Below are 14885 nucleotides of genomic sequence, written 5' to 3'. Positions count from 1 at the left end.
TCGCATACGGTAGCTCCATCTGGACTGCCATGTGAGCAGAAGCTCTCGGTACACTCACAGCAACGCGTGCTGCCGTGACACGGCGCAGATGCCGTCAGTCTGATGCTTCCAGGAGGCGTCATTGGGGTCAGGCGCTGTATGACTACACTGTAGACCAAACACTTCCTGGAAGCAATAGACAGACCTCCTGTGCATGAGCAGCACAGCTGATCTGAGATAAACACACCTCTGACACCTTCTGTCTCTGCCAACCAACCGTGTGAGGCGTTAGAAACACCCAACTTACTGCCCATGGTCTATACAGCAAACGAGTCATTGTTTTCTTCTTTTCCTATGGACCAAACACACGGGCGCTTCAGCCAGGCAGTGAGACCAACGTTCTGCACCTCAGCCTGCAAGGGGTTCATAAGTTCATAAGTTCATAAGTTCATAAGGTTGGAAAGGACCTATAAGATCATCTAGTCCAACCATCCTCCTATCACTATCTCTACCCAACTACTAAATTAAGTCCTTAAGCACCTCATCTAAACGCTTCTTGAACAGCGCTAGGGATGGTGCCTCAACCACCTCCCTAGGCAGGCCATTCCAGTGCCTGACCACTCTTTCAGAAAAGAAATGCTTCCTGAGGTCTAATCTAAATCTTCCCTGGCGCAACTTGTGGCCATTCCCTCTCGTCCTGTCATTACTTATCAGGGAGAAGAGGCCTACCCCCTCCTCACCACAACCCCCCTTCAGGAAGTGGTAGAGTGCAATAAGGTCTCCTCTGAGCCTCCTCTTCTCCAGACTAAACAATCCCAGCTCCCTCAGCCGCTCCTCATAAGACTTGTGCTCCAGGCCCCTCACCAGTTTTGTTGCCCTTCTCTGAACACGCTCCAGGGCCTCAATGTCCTTCTTGTAGTGAGGGGCCCAAAACTGAACACAGTACTCGAGGTGCGGCCGTACCAGAGCTGAGTGCAGGGGGATGATCACCTCCCTGCTCCTGCTGGCTACACTATTTCTAATACAGGCCAGGATGCTGTTGGCCTTCTTAGCCACCTGTGCACACTGCCGGCTCATGTTGAGCCGAGCATCAACCAACACCCCCAGGTCCTTTTCCTCTCTACATTCTTCAAGCCATTCTGCCCCAAGCCTATAGCATTGCATGGGGTTATTGTGGCCAAAGTGCAGGACCCGGCACTTGGTCTTATTGAACCTCATCCCATTTTGCTCAGCCCAGCTGTTCAGCCTATCCAAATCCCTCTGAAGGGCCTCCCTACCCTCAGGCAGTTTGACACATCCTCCCAGCTTTGTGTCATCTGCAAACTTACTGAGGGTACACTCAATTCCCTCATCTAGGTCATCAATAAAGATATTAAACAAGATGGGCCCCAAAACTGACCCTTGGGGGACACCACTCGTTACAGGACGCCAGCTGGACTTAACTCCATTAACCACTACCCTCTGGGCACGGCCCTCCAGCCAGTTCTCCACCCAGAGAAGAGTGAACCTGTCCACACCACGGGCTGCCAGTTTCCTTAGGAGAATACTGTGGGAGACCGTGTCAAAGGCCTTGCTGAAGTCCAGGTAGACTACATCAACAGCCTTTCCCTCATCTACCTGTCTGGTCACCCAGTCATAGAAGGAGATGAGGTTGGACAAGCACGACCTGCCCCTGGTGAACCCGTGCTGGCTGGGTCTGATCCCTTTATTGCCATGCACGTGTCGTGTGATCTCCCTCAATATCATCTGTTCCATAACTTTCCCTGATACCGAGGTCAGGCTGACAGGCCTGTAGTTCCCCGGGTCTTCCTTACGGCCTTTCTTGAAGATGGGAGTCACATCGGCAAGCCTCCAATCTTGTGGGACCTCTCCAGATAACCAGGAATGCTGATAGATGGCAGAAAGTGGCTCGGCAATCACCTCTGCTAGCTCCCTCAGCACCCTTGGGTGGATCCCATCTGGCCCCATGGACTTGTGGCAGTTCAGATGGAGGAGAAGATCTCTGACCATCTCTGCTTGAATCACAGGGGGTGCATTATGCACCCCGTCCCAGACTTCCAGGTCAGGGCAAGTACCATGTGGACAACTGTCCTGTCTATTAAAGACAGATGTGAAGAAATCTGTGGGTGTCTGCTGATCACCTGCATCAGCTAAGTGCATTTGAGAAATGGGAAAGAAATCCAAAGCTGCAGCCATTCAGCTCCAGCTTAAGAGAGAGAGCCCTCGTAGCTGTTTCAAATGAGGCATATGGGGCTGCTGGAAAAACCCGATGATTCCCCTAATGAGATGCATCACAAAACTGTCCAAAAGAGAGACAGATGACTCTGTGATCTCCTCCATCAAGAGGAGCAGGGAGTTCTGAACTCTGAATTCTCCTGGGAAGCTGAAAAACTTCAGGCAGCAGTGTGGAAGCCTTTGAGCTGAAGAAGAAATATGAGCTGCTGACTCAGAGAAGCAAATCTTGCCTCTATCTCCAGTAGGAATGATAGCCATCAGCACAGGCAGCAGGGGAAATAGCAGAGCCTTATCCAAGGAGCAGTGTGAGCACTGCCAGCAGCACTGAAGTGGAGGTATCACCTCCCCCACAGCCTGCCTCCAGCTGTGGGCACTGAGAGCTCCACAGCTGACAGATGGGATGCTCTGGAGGTCACCACTCCCATAAACTGGCCATGCTGCAGGAAGGAGCGAGCTTCAGCTTCCCGCAGAGACCAAAGGTGGCATCTCCTGAAGGCTCAGAGGAAGGGAAGGACTGCTTTGGCACCTGCACAGACACCACCCAGCACCACGGGAGCATGCCGTAACGGGTCATCAAATCACAGAGAGCAATGCAAGGTCTGCAAATGGGCAGCACCTGGGAAAAGAAGCCAGGCTCACCTCAGCAGTGCCCCCAGTGACAGGACAAGAGGCAACAGACACCAGCTGAAATATGGCAGTCCAGGGCAAGCTGCTCTGGGTGACCCTGCTGGTGCAGGGGTTGGACCAGATGGCCCCAGAGGCTCCTTCCAACTCTGCATTCTGCAAAAAGAGTGCCTCAGGTACAGCACAGGAGATAGACTAAGTTCTTCCTCTATTTCTCAGCTATCTTGTTCAGATGGAGTCATGATAGACGGTGCCATCTAGTGCAGGGAGCACAGGACGAAGAGGAAAGGTCAGTCCCCTCGGCACAGTTAGTCATCATCTGGGCTCTGCACCACTGAAGGATGCTTTCAAGGGCCTGAGCAGCACAGACCTGTGTCCAGAACAGCCCTCACCATCAGAACTGGGTGGGCATGAGAGACTTCCCAAGAGCTGTGGGCCTGAGCCTGAAGGACAAGGACCTGCTGGGCTTACAGCGAAGCAGAGGCTTTTATGTGGTATCTGAAATAAGAGCGTGACTGCCGCAGGTTAGGGAAGATTTGAAGTCAGCAACATCATTGGAATAACGGAAACAGAGATGGCATCTGACTCAGAATTAGATCAGTCTCACACTGAAGGCCGGAGGAGGAGTGGGAGGAAGCCAGGAGGCCAGAAACCTGATCAATTTCTGAAAGACAAACTTCAAATGAAAAGAGAAAAATAAATAAAGTGAGGAAAAAAGAGAACACCTTGAGAAAGTAAATCAAAAAGTTCATCAGGCAAATGAAAAGCTGCTTCTAGGTGAGCTTCCATGCCATGTTTGGAGCAGGAAGCACGAGCCTTGGGGTGCCCCACGGAGGCAGCACACGGCCCAGGGATGTGTATACAGGGCAGCAAACCTGGGGTACATATCTGCTTGGCATGTGCACGTTCCTGGAGCATGCCCACGCTCTCAGAAAAAAGCAACTTTCAGCCTGTTACACGATGACAGAAAACCATTCATCATCAGATTGGCTTCTCACGCTCTGACACCAGCGATGGGAAGCCCAGAGTTCAACTGTATCATGATTGATAAAGGAAGCTGAATAGGTCAGTGATCTACCAGGAGAAAACATTGTAAATCTGTCACAAAGAAGAAAAAACACGAGTCAGTCCTCGGTCCATCACAGGTGCAGCAGCACACAAAAGGCAAGAAGGACTGGGAGGAACGGGAAAGGAGTTTTTGCCAAGGGACAGTGTACAGGCAGGAATCCACTGCTTCTGATGGAGGATGGCAGATAGCATTTGCTAACCATGACTAACACCCAGACAGACAGTTCCTGCTAAGTTATAGAAAATCAGGACTAAACAGCAGAGGAAGTTTCCCTGTCCATTAAGACACTGGGACTTGGAAAACTGGAGATACTCCAAGGAAGAGGAGGATCAGCAGCACTTTTAAATACTTAAATGATCAAAAGCATTGACCACAGAACCCGGAGCAGGAGCTGCCCGGCACTGATTGCTTGGATGTGAGACAGAAGGGCACTGCACTGAGCACTGCATCAGCCACTGGCACTGCAGGAACTGCCTGGCACACCAAGCTAACAGGGTACCTGAAATGAGATAAAAGCATACACCAACCAAGCAAGGGCTGATGTCCCACTTACAGAGGGGAAACACTGCAAAAAAGAGAGCAGGCTTACTCATATCATTCAGAAAAAAAAAAAAAAACAATTTCAGCTTTGTTGAGAGCAAACCCCCCTTTTCTTCCTTACTTGCTTTCCTCTAATCTCCTTCTGGTTCCAGCAGAGAAGCTGCACTCATTCTCATAGTTGCACTAATGACACTTCACAACGTCTCCTTTCTCTTTGCTATGCAGTCATATTTTCTATCCTATTTGTTGTTGGTTTTTTTTACCCTGTTTGTTTCCACCTTCTTGTTGCCATTCACTTCTGCACCTTTCTCTCACCTGAACAGCTTTCTGTCCATTTAAAGCATTTTTGGATATGTAAGAGAATTTTCTAAGCAATATAGTTAGCATTTCTTATATTATCTTCACAACATCTGCATTGTTTTCTGAGATCTTCCCATCAGCTGCATTCAGTACTTCACAAACACTAATGTGCATTTAGAATGCTTTCCTACACTATTTTCTCCTGTGTGCATCGTACCAGTTTTGACACCACAGATGCTAATTAGATTTCGTTCTTGTTTTAATGATAGTTTCCTCAGTATTCGGAAAACCTTGTTAAAAAGAAAAGGCACAACACGTGAAATTTGACTGGCAGGTTGGTGGGCCTGGCTGATGGAAGCAGAGATGAAATTTGGGTCTAAGAAAACGTGCTCTGCTTGGCATAGAGAAAAACACAAATGCAAGGTGGAAAAGAACCAGCTTCATAAAGCAGGAAACAATTTGTGGTAGTAATTTGTGGTAGTATCAGCAAGCTCAAATCAATCCACCTAAGACAATGGGGATATTGCATCAACTAACGTAATTCTAGGAGGAATCGTAAGTCAGCAATGAGCCAACTGCACTGATAGATTTGGGTTTGGGACGTGGGTCTTTAAGGAGGAACACAGATTGACACTGCGAGCTGGAAGAGAGACCTGGAAAACATGAAGAGTGGAGAAATCCTGGAGGAACCGGATCTGTTCACCTGAAACCTTAAAATATCATTACAGGAAGGATGGCAACCAGTTATCCCCCCACCCAGCTGCTGGAGGGGCAAAAACAAAGTGCTTGCTTCACCAAAAAATTAAAACCAAAAAGGCGAAGAACCAAGAACAGACGTGATTCCCTCAGCACAGGCGAGCAGTGAGAAAAGCTGCTTAGGTTGCACGCAGCTGAGCACGGAGCAGCAGATCTGGCAAATACTCAGAGCAGATAGAGAACGCAGTGCCTGGGCCTCCATCTGAGGCACTCACGTGTGAGGATGTGCGATACAGCACACTTATCTTTCTCTGTGGTGATGCCTTTAGGCTGAGCCCAAGAGATGTGGGTTCATCAATACGAATCAATAACTTTTTCCACGCAAGCCACACTCCTGACACCTGCACTGGAAGAGAGTTTTAACTTTGAGTATTAGAAGTATGGGAAGGAAGTTGGGTTACTACACTATCATGAAAGGCAAAGATCCCAACCAGATATAATCAATCGCTCAAAGGGTCCACATCTTAATCAGTTACGTTAACCTTTGAGGAAAGCACTTTGGAATGCACAAAGAAAAATGCCATTTTCCCACTCAGACAGCAAAGGCAGAGAGTGTGAGGAAGACACATTGTGCTCCATGACAAAACACATGGCAGCTTGAACAACCCCACCAAGCACCAACTGGAACTCTGCACCTTCACAGTTATTTTATCATTTGCACTACAGGAGAGCTGGAGAGCAGGATCAGCAGGCCCTGCACACTGCTACAGACCCACAGCCCCTACAACCTGAGTGCTTGATGGGGAGAAGGATGAGGTACCGCCAATAGCGATGACAAGAAAATACAGAGCACATTAATAACAAAACATTACCAATGTTCCTGCATGTATGGGAGCTGTTGAATTGTGGCCTGAACCACTGACAGATCACCTGAGGTGAGCACTGAGTCAGCCATGGAGCACAGGTGAAGGCAGTGCACCTGTGTGGCCAGAAGGGGCGGAGCCTGGCTCCATCTCTCCTATAGACTCCATTTAAGGGCTGCTCACCCCTGGAGAAGGATCTCTTTCTGGGGATTGCTCCCTTTGGAGTTTTTCCACTGTGAGCGTGGGACACAGGTGAGCACTCCATCTATTTTTCAGTTATTCTCTTCCACCATGGTAATCTTCCTAGTTATACACCCTGACTGCCATACTACTTTGAACTGTTTATTCTGTTACCTATACAAATACTATAGGAACTGTTAATTCTCTTAACTATACATCTGTTAACCATACACTGCAACAGCTGAAATTGATGGTTGTATTAACTCTGTAAAATGCATCCAACAGCAGCCACTGCTCTTGTGCTTTACACACATTGAGGAGCAGCAGGCTTGCAAGAGTTCACAGCTCTGTAATTTCTTCCCAAGTCCGCTCAGCACCAGTGCTTATCATTCACATAAGCAGAACGAGACATTACTTCCTGTAGCATCACAAGACATGATGTCATTGGTTCGTTAGAAGTCCAAACACTGTCAGCAGCAATTTAAGTTAAATTAGACAAATCACAGTTAACTGAAGGCATTTTTCAACAAAACCACTCAGTTTGAGAAAATTCTGTTGCCTGGGCAACATGACTGCAAATTGCAGAGTTCAGACTGCAATGTCTATTTTAAAGCAACAAAATACAAATCTTTGAAGAAAACGCATCTAACAACCTGTTTGTATTGTGCTGAAAGCTGAGGCAAATGATATGTTAAGTTTGCATCCAAGTGTAAATCTTTAAGGGCTTGAGGCGGATCGTTCTGAGCATTACCGGGTTCTGATGCCCCATTATGTGTGTGACAGATGCAGAAGTGGCAGAGAAAGGTCGAGTCATGAAGTGAGAGATAACAAGCAAGGTGTGCACAGAAGGGGTAGGATGCAGGAAAGCACTGTGGGATGGATGGAGTGCCCCATCAAGACAGGAAAGGGGAAAGCTGCAGCATTGTCAGAGCTGGGGGAGCACTGCCTTCACGCTTCCATTTTCGATTCACAATTGGGAAACCAGCTGGACCTGGTACACCACCACATGGCACTTGGGGCACGATGCACCTGGTTTGGTGATCCATCCAGGAGTCACCTCCGAGATCTACAGAGCAGGAGAGAGTCACAGTGCCAACACCTGTGGGAGAAACCTTCAGCACTGGGAGTTAACTCCATAATCCCCAAAGGGCCTCAATGCCTGAGCAAGGAATGATGATACCATGGGCTTCACCAAGGAACACAGCACTAGAGATGAAGCAATCTGCTTCATTCTGTTGTAGGGTAAATAATCCCCAAGGATGGTACTCAAAAATAGTAGATGGAAGATGGTATATTTCAGTAGGTCTATATAGATGGTACACACATAGCAAGCAAAAGAGGGTGGCTCACCTTTAGGATGATAAGGCTCGCTGTGGACTCCACGCAGGAGGGATCCCCAAGAAGAGACCCTTCCTGGGCGGTGGTCAGCCCTTAAATGGGGTCTGGGAGAGATGCAGCCAGGCTCCACCCCTCCCAATCACACAGGTATATCACCTTCACCTGTGCCCCTGTGGCTGACTCAGGGCTCACCTCAGGTGACCAATCAGTGGTTCAGGCCATGATTCAGCAGTTCCCATACACCTGTGTTGTTCCAGACTAGAAGATGAGAACTCTGCAAACAGAAAACCAACCACAAAGAGCAAACCTAGCATAAGGGGCCCACACTACTCTGATGAGAGTGAAACAGGCCAGGCTTTGTGAAGAGCAGAGAAATGAAAGATATCACATCGCTGTCTCCTGCAAAAATTATGGTGCTCTGATGAGACGTTCTCAAACTTTGAATCTAGAAGGTGAGACTCCTGCCGACTGGATGCAGAAACCATCAGAAAAACTAATTCCTGACTTGCCACCAAGCTACAGACACACACTACATGGGTGTAAGTGGACCCCATTCCCAGTTTTCATGGGCAGCCTGGCTGGAGGAGCGCAGAGTATTCTTGCTGAATTCCTAGGTGAGACCAACCTGGGACTGGATGATCTTGGAGATCTTCACTAACTTTGGTGATTCTATGAGAGCAGGCACAAGATCATTAGAGGACTGGAACCAAAACAATCATTCAAAGCTCAAGAAATATATAGAGGAGAGGAAAACAAATCAACTTTGTTCAGTAGAGACAAGCATAATTGCTACTAATGCACAAGGATTGCAGAAAGTGGAGTCAGACACTTCTGAGGCACAGAGAAAGGACAGGAGGCAATGAGCACAAGTTGCAGCAGGGGAACCTGGTGCACAACACAAAGACTCCTCAGCAGCAGGACCTCTGGGTGCTGGGACACAGCACGAGACAGCAGCAGGGGCTCTGCTGGAAAGAAGCAGAGGAGCACAGGATCACACACTGAACATGAGCCCACTAAGTCACGCTGTGGCAGAAAAGGAGTGCTCTGCCATGACTTACAGTCAGCAGCCTCATATCCAGCATGTGCAATGTAATCACTGCTCTGTGCAGAGCAGGTGGAGTGTCAGCTGGAACAGGCTGCTCTGGGGATCTGAATGAAATAAGTGATGTGGGGAGAACCCGCAGTAAATCAATAGCAATGATCAGATTACGCTTCCAAGGGCTCTGCAGGAAAACCTGCATGTGCTGGGATACTTAGCCCAGAGAACAGAATATCAGGTGGGAAAGGGGTGGTGAGGCCGTAATGGCAGAGAGAAGGCAGCTGTAGCAAGGACAAAAAAATCTGCTCTCAACAGCCACGGAAAAGCAATGGGCTTGAAATTCAAAAGAAAAGATTTGGGTTAGATGACAGGAAAAGCTTTCCAACAGTGAGGACAAGGAAGCACAGAGACTGCACAGAAGGTCTCAGTCAGAAGTTCAGACAGCTGGTCCTGGGGAGGCAGAGGAGCACACAGATGCCCTCCTACATTCTCTGTTCTGTCTGTCCATGGCCTCCTCCTGTGGGTGGCAACACCAAACAAAGGGAGCACAGGAAACATCTGAACTCAGGGAGCTTTCACAGCATGGTGTCCCATAGCATCTTCATCACAGAAGAGGGTAGGGACAGTTTGGAAGGGGGAGGACAAGGTAGGCAGACAGCCAGCGGGACCACCAGAATCTAAGAGGGTTGATTGACCCTATGAAGCCCACCTATGGCTGGGGGGGTCTCCTCATTAACAGCTGGCATCATGAGAGGGACACCACCAGGGTTTGCCTGAGCCAAGAGGGCTGGACCTCACCTCACTTCCAACGGAGGAGTGGAGGCACCTCCTATTCCTTGCTGGACACATCCAAGAGCCTGCTCACCTCCTGCTGTACCACACCACCACAGCTAGATGGGACCATGGCTGCCCACCAATGGAGGCATGTGAGAAGCTGCTGCCAACCCCCTGTGCTGCCCAGAACATCCCCTGCACAGGAATATCAGAACATCACAACTCAGCCAATGCTGAGCACATGTCTGCTCCGCAGGGGTGCAATCTCCACACACATCCCCCCAATTTGGGGGGTGATTTCCTAACATCAAGCCAAACGTTTGTCCAAAACACTGATAGTGGAGTTAAAACCTCTGTCTTATGCTTCAGCTCTGTGGTCAAGGTCAGTGCTGACAGCTGAGAGGCTCTGGTGTTAGCACAAGTGACTGAGCACACCACAGCCAAAGCAGCTCTGCATCAACAATGCCTGTGCTGCTCATAACAAGGAACTGTGTTTACCCGTAAATGTTACTCAACTTCCCCCCCAGAAAAGGATCCTGCTTAGAAGAATTTAGCCTGAGGAGAAGGAAGAAGAAAGCAACACAAAAACACAGCTATCAAAAGGACAGACAACTTTTTGACAGATAAGAAGCAGCCCCGATGGTTATATTTCAGTGAAATGAGAAGCTCGAAGCAACTGCTTGTGCTGTTTCTATCCTCAGTGTATGAAAAGCCCACACGTGAAGCAATCCAACCACAGTAGCACAAGGACAAAAACTTGCACAAAAATTGACACTTACTGGTCATTAGGAAACTTGGTATTCCTCGATAATGAAAACTTCCAGTGCAGAGTTCACTTTCAGGTAGGTTCTCATTACCACCTTCATGAGCTGTAAAAGGTGCCTCAGTACAGCAAGCTCACACAGCTTCAGTAGTTTTGCAGTGTCCACCTCAGAGTGGAAGTCACATGAAGACAAATGAATGCTCCATGGATCCAAGTGATGCTCTACAGATGACCTCTCTTAGCTTGGAATCACAGGCAGCACTTGGGCACAACAGTGCTGGACCATCTGACAGGGCAGCCCACTGCATGGGCACCAGAATGTTGGGAGGAGATGAGGAAAAGGCCACCACTTGGCCAAGCAAAGCAGCTGACAGGGAGAGAGCCTCCAGAGGGCAAGGCTCAGGTAGAGTGAGGTATATTCCATTACTGCTGGGGGTGGAGGGCTGGAAAACTACATGCACAATGATGACTGATCCTTGACAACATGTACAAAAACAGATGTGAACTAGAAACATCCTCGTGCTGACAGATGGGATAGTTTCCCTTTGGACTACCACGGAAGATCAAACTCATCTCCAACCACACCGTACCTCTCCTTCTGAGCTGGAGCACAAAGGCACAGTGCCATTGCAGATCCTGGGAGAAGGAGGAGGTCAGTGCCTCAGACAGCTCCGAGATAGTCCAGTACACAGTAAGCAGCATACAGGCAGGGTTGCTCGAGGAACTGCAGCTAACTGCAGCACACTTGTGCTACGAGTGACACTGAGGCAGCTGCAGCCCTGCTACAGAAAGCTTCACACATGCACCAGCTGCAAGCTGCTCAGCCAACACCACAGCTCTGAGGTGATGCAGTAATACAGCCCCTGGAAAAGGCAGGGGGCACGTTCCACGTGTCCACATGAGAACGATCAGAGGGGAAGATACTCCACAAGCAACTCTGAAGTCACTCAGAACCTGACAATGCTTCCCTATGGCCAGGTTCGTCATGGCCATTATGGAGAGATGGTTGATCGGTGGATCACCTAGAAACATTACAGGGCAGCAGAAGTAACCTCCAGAACTCCCCAGATAAGGAAGACCCACCTTGACATTGAGATCACACTGCACATTAGAGCTGTGAGGTTTGGGAGAGGAAACTGGAGGGCAGGGCTGTTACCAAAACAGAAATTGTTCCCCTGCATGGAGCATCCTGCTGGCATCTCCAATGGGAAAGCTCTCCATGAGAACATGAACTTCCACTTTAAGAGGTGTAAGGGCAAAGGGAAAAACTACTTCTATGAAATGAAAGCTGAAAAAAAAAAAAAACCCAGAAGTTTAAAACAGAAAGCTTGCCAGTATGTGACACCTTAATCCCAGCTGAACTCTGGACTCCTGAGAAATAAAATACTTCCATGAGGCATTTGGAAAGCAAGGAGCAAAAGGAAAGCAAGACCTGAGGCACAGGCAGCAACCATTCAGATAATAAGAAACCCCAGGACTTAACACAGCTTGGCAGGGTCTTACCTACAGCTCACTGCAATCACCTCCAAACTGCTGGGACTGATGAACCCACGGGGAAAACAGACACACAGGCATAGGTGGTAGAAACAAAAAGCTTTGCACAGCTGCTGAGCAGAAGCAGATCGGGATCCTCCTGCTCTTTAAAGGGAAATCACTACATGGAGGAGAGCAGAGTGCTTGTGGGGGCAGCAGCTCTCCAACCCCGCACCACAAAGCAGACTGCTGGGTGACAGAAGTGGTACAGATGGTCCAAGCTCTGATAAGGAGGTACAGAAGCAGCAGGTAGCTCCAAGGACATGGAGCAGACAGACAGACAATCCCTTCTCCTGTCTCATCTCCGTGTAATTAGGATATGACAGTGTGGATGACTGGACAGCTAGGTGGGGAAAAAGATCGTTGGGTGATTCATGTCAGAGTGGTCACAGAGGTGTCATCCACAGTCATGCTGACAGCACATTGTTATGTCCAGACCACGTCCTGTAGCACCAGGAGGTGCTGCTCAGCCCTCATCCACAGCCCCCACACCCCCCTCCAAAGCCCACAGCTGCCGCAGGGAGGGGACAGTGCTCCCTGCACTCCTGCCCCACCACTCCAGCATGGAGAGTGTCCACCAGTGGAAGAGGACCAGAGAGATTGCAGCACTGAGAAATTTAGAGGGTTTAGAAGCTATCTCAAGTCATCTCAGGTCACCGACACCAAGCTACCTGATTAATGGTAACAAGGAAATTAACACGAGGTACGTGCAGTAAACTGACTCAATAGCTCTGCAGAAGCAGAGGTCTTTACATGAGCTCCCAGCAGCCACAGACCCTCTCTGGCCAGCACACACTGCCTAAAGCAAGCTTGGTTTCCTCTGCTGCACTGAAATGCAGTCAGAGAGAGGTAACACCCATTACCATGGCTACACAAAGACAATGCACGGAGAAAGTGCCAGCCTTTGCAACGGGCAGTGACTTAACAAGATGCTGCAATCTCAAGCAAGCAATGTAGGCAGAGGCAGAGAGCATCTCTTTGAAAGCCTGGAGCTGATGGGAGCATGTAACGCTGGGATCACATTCAGGTTCGGATCAGGTTATGCTTCTGCCAGTAAACAAACCGATTGGATTACCAAACACAGCTTTCATTCTCCGGAACAGAAACTTCCAATTAGTCACACTACTTCAAAAAGAAAGGCAAACACTGCTTTTCCCTCATCAGGGCTCACTAGGGCTCTGCAGGATGTGTGCAAATCAGAACTGCAGCCATTTGCTCTCTCCACTCACCACCTCCATATCTTGCAAATGCCCAAAGCAAAAAGGTTGGAATCAAAAGGTGGAGATAAGGCAAAAGTTCAACTCCTTCAACAGGTAGGCAACAGTTTCCTGGAAGAAGTCCTTCCCTGGAAATAAATATTTTCACACTAAGTGGATGAGCAATCAGTTCCCAGAAGCAAAGCTCCTCGTAGAGCCACAGCCCCAGTGCAGCCCCACTGCCTCCACCTGCATGAGCCCAGTCTGTACAGAGCACTGTTTGACCTTCCAGGCCCTTTCTTCTCCTAGCCAGCATGTAAGCAACACGGCCTCAGTCTTGATACAAAAATCCCTCCTAAGAATTCAAGCTGTGCAATAACTTCCTGGAACTATGTAAGCATTTTTAGGTCCACGCATGCAGGAGCTTAATAACGGGTGTCTCTAGCAAGCGTGTGTAATTAATACTGGTGTCTCTAACAGCCATGAGTAATTCACACACACAATTGTGGAAAGCACACGTGAAAGTTGTACATGCTCTTCTCGAGACTGCTCATTGAGATCGTACTAAAACACACTTCATATTTAAATGAAAGAACACAGCACCCTTCCACAGCCACGTCACAATGCCAGAATGGGCAGAACACAGCTCAGCCTGCACTCTGCTCCGGGGACACAGTGCTCCTCCAGCAACAGTGGGACCACATGCAACAAGAGCAACTGCATCTGTAACACGGCCACTGCTGCTCACAGGGACTGCGTGACACTGTTGTCAAGGTCACACTCGAGACTTGATGGCCTAGGGCCTACATAAATCACACTGGAAAAAAAGGAGAAAAAGCATTTCTAAGGTGAAAACGTCCACAGAGCTCAACTGCAGCTGCCCAAGCTAGTACCTGAGCAAGATGCTGAGAGACACTCTGCTCTCAAGGGACATCTGAAGATTAGTGCTAGCTGGACATAGTCCCAGCAGTTCTGAAATCTCCTCAGGGCAGCAACTGCACTTCAGTGAGAGCACGGACAGAATGGCTATTTTAAGTTCAAAGACTTTTCAGAAGAAAGGCAAAGCCCATGGCAATGGGGAGAGCCCTCTCGCATCACAGAGCTATGCTGCATGCAGATATGTGCAGGCAGTGGCTATTCTGGACTCAAAAGCTGCAGGAGGAGTCGATTGACCACATCCCCCTTCCCCACCTGCACAACCCAGCAGATTTCTGGGAGGGCTGATCCCCAGTTCCACTCCAGCTGGGGCTGGAGGCCTTCTAACTTCCACTTTATTAACAGCAGGCTTACGTGCATCAAAACCATCCTTCATTCCTGAGGATTTTGCTCCCTCTCTAACACTTACTGCAACACTTCTATTGACGGCAGGAACTCTTGCTTTCCACCTCCATTACACACAGGGTAGACAAGTGAAGCTCTTTCAGTCTCCCACCACAGTAACAGTCTCACAGCCCTTCCCACAGACAGCACTTTCCTCCCTCCTGCTTCACCGAGTAGGCTAGCACTACAACAGGCAACCTGAACGAACAGGTTTGTTCCAGAAGCTTCAGCCCACACACAGGATCGTGCCAGAGGATGCCCTGCCACTTGTTGGGACCCCACAGGGCTCTGCAGGATGGACCCCAGCTGACTGCCTCACCTGGAAGGCCGTCTGGCTGTTGTAGTTGCGAATCTCTTTGCTTGCACCACGGAAGAGGAGAACCCGAGCGCAGCTCTCCTGGAAAGGAGAAAAGGAAGAAAGACTGAGCAGCACTAT

The 14885-nt window shown here is 49.0% G+C and overlaps 1 protein-coding gene across 1 annotated transcript in view; it reads right to left on the bottom strand.

Moving 5' to 3' along the window:
• SHANK3 (SH3 and multiple ankyrin repeat domains 3) overlaps positions 1-14885 on the bottom strand; it is a 255468-nt gene that overhangs the window by 181473 nt on the left and 59110 nt on the right. The window contains 1 exon segment of the mRNA XM_065749212.1: positions 14769-14846. Within this exon segment, the coding sequence (XP_065605284.1) occupies positions 14769-14846 (78 nt within the window).

The sequence above is a fragment of the Cyrtonyx montezumae genome, unplaced genomic scaffold (assembly GCF_038088225.1).
Source record: "Cyrtonyx montezumae isolate F1298 unplaced genomic scaffold, pur_monq_1.0 scaffold_59, whole genome shotgun sequence".
NCBI lineage: Eukaryota > Metazoa > Chordata > Aves > Galliformes > Odontophoridae > Cyrtonyx > Cyrtonyx montezumae.
Note: the sequence above shows the minus strand (reverse complement) of the source record. Positions and strands in the feature narration are given on the sequence as shown.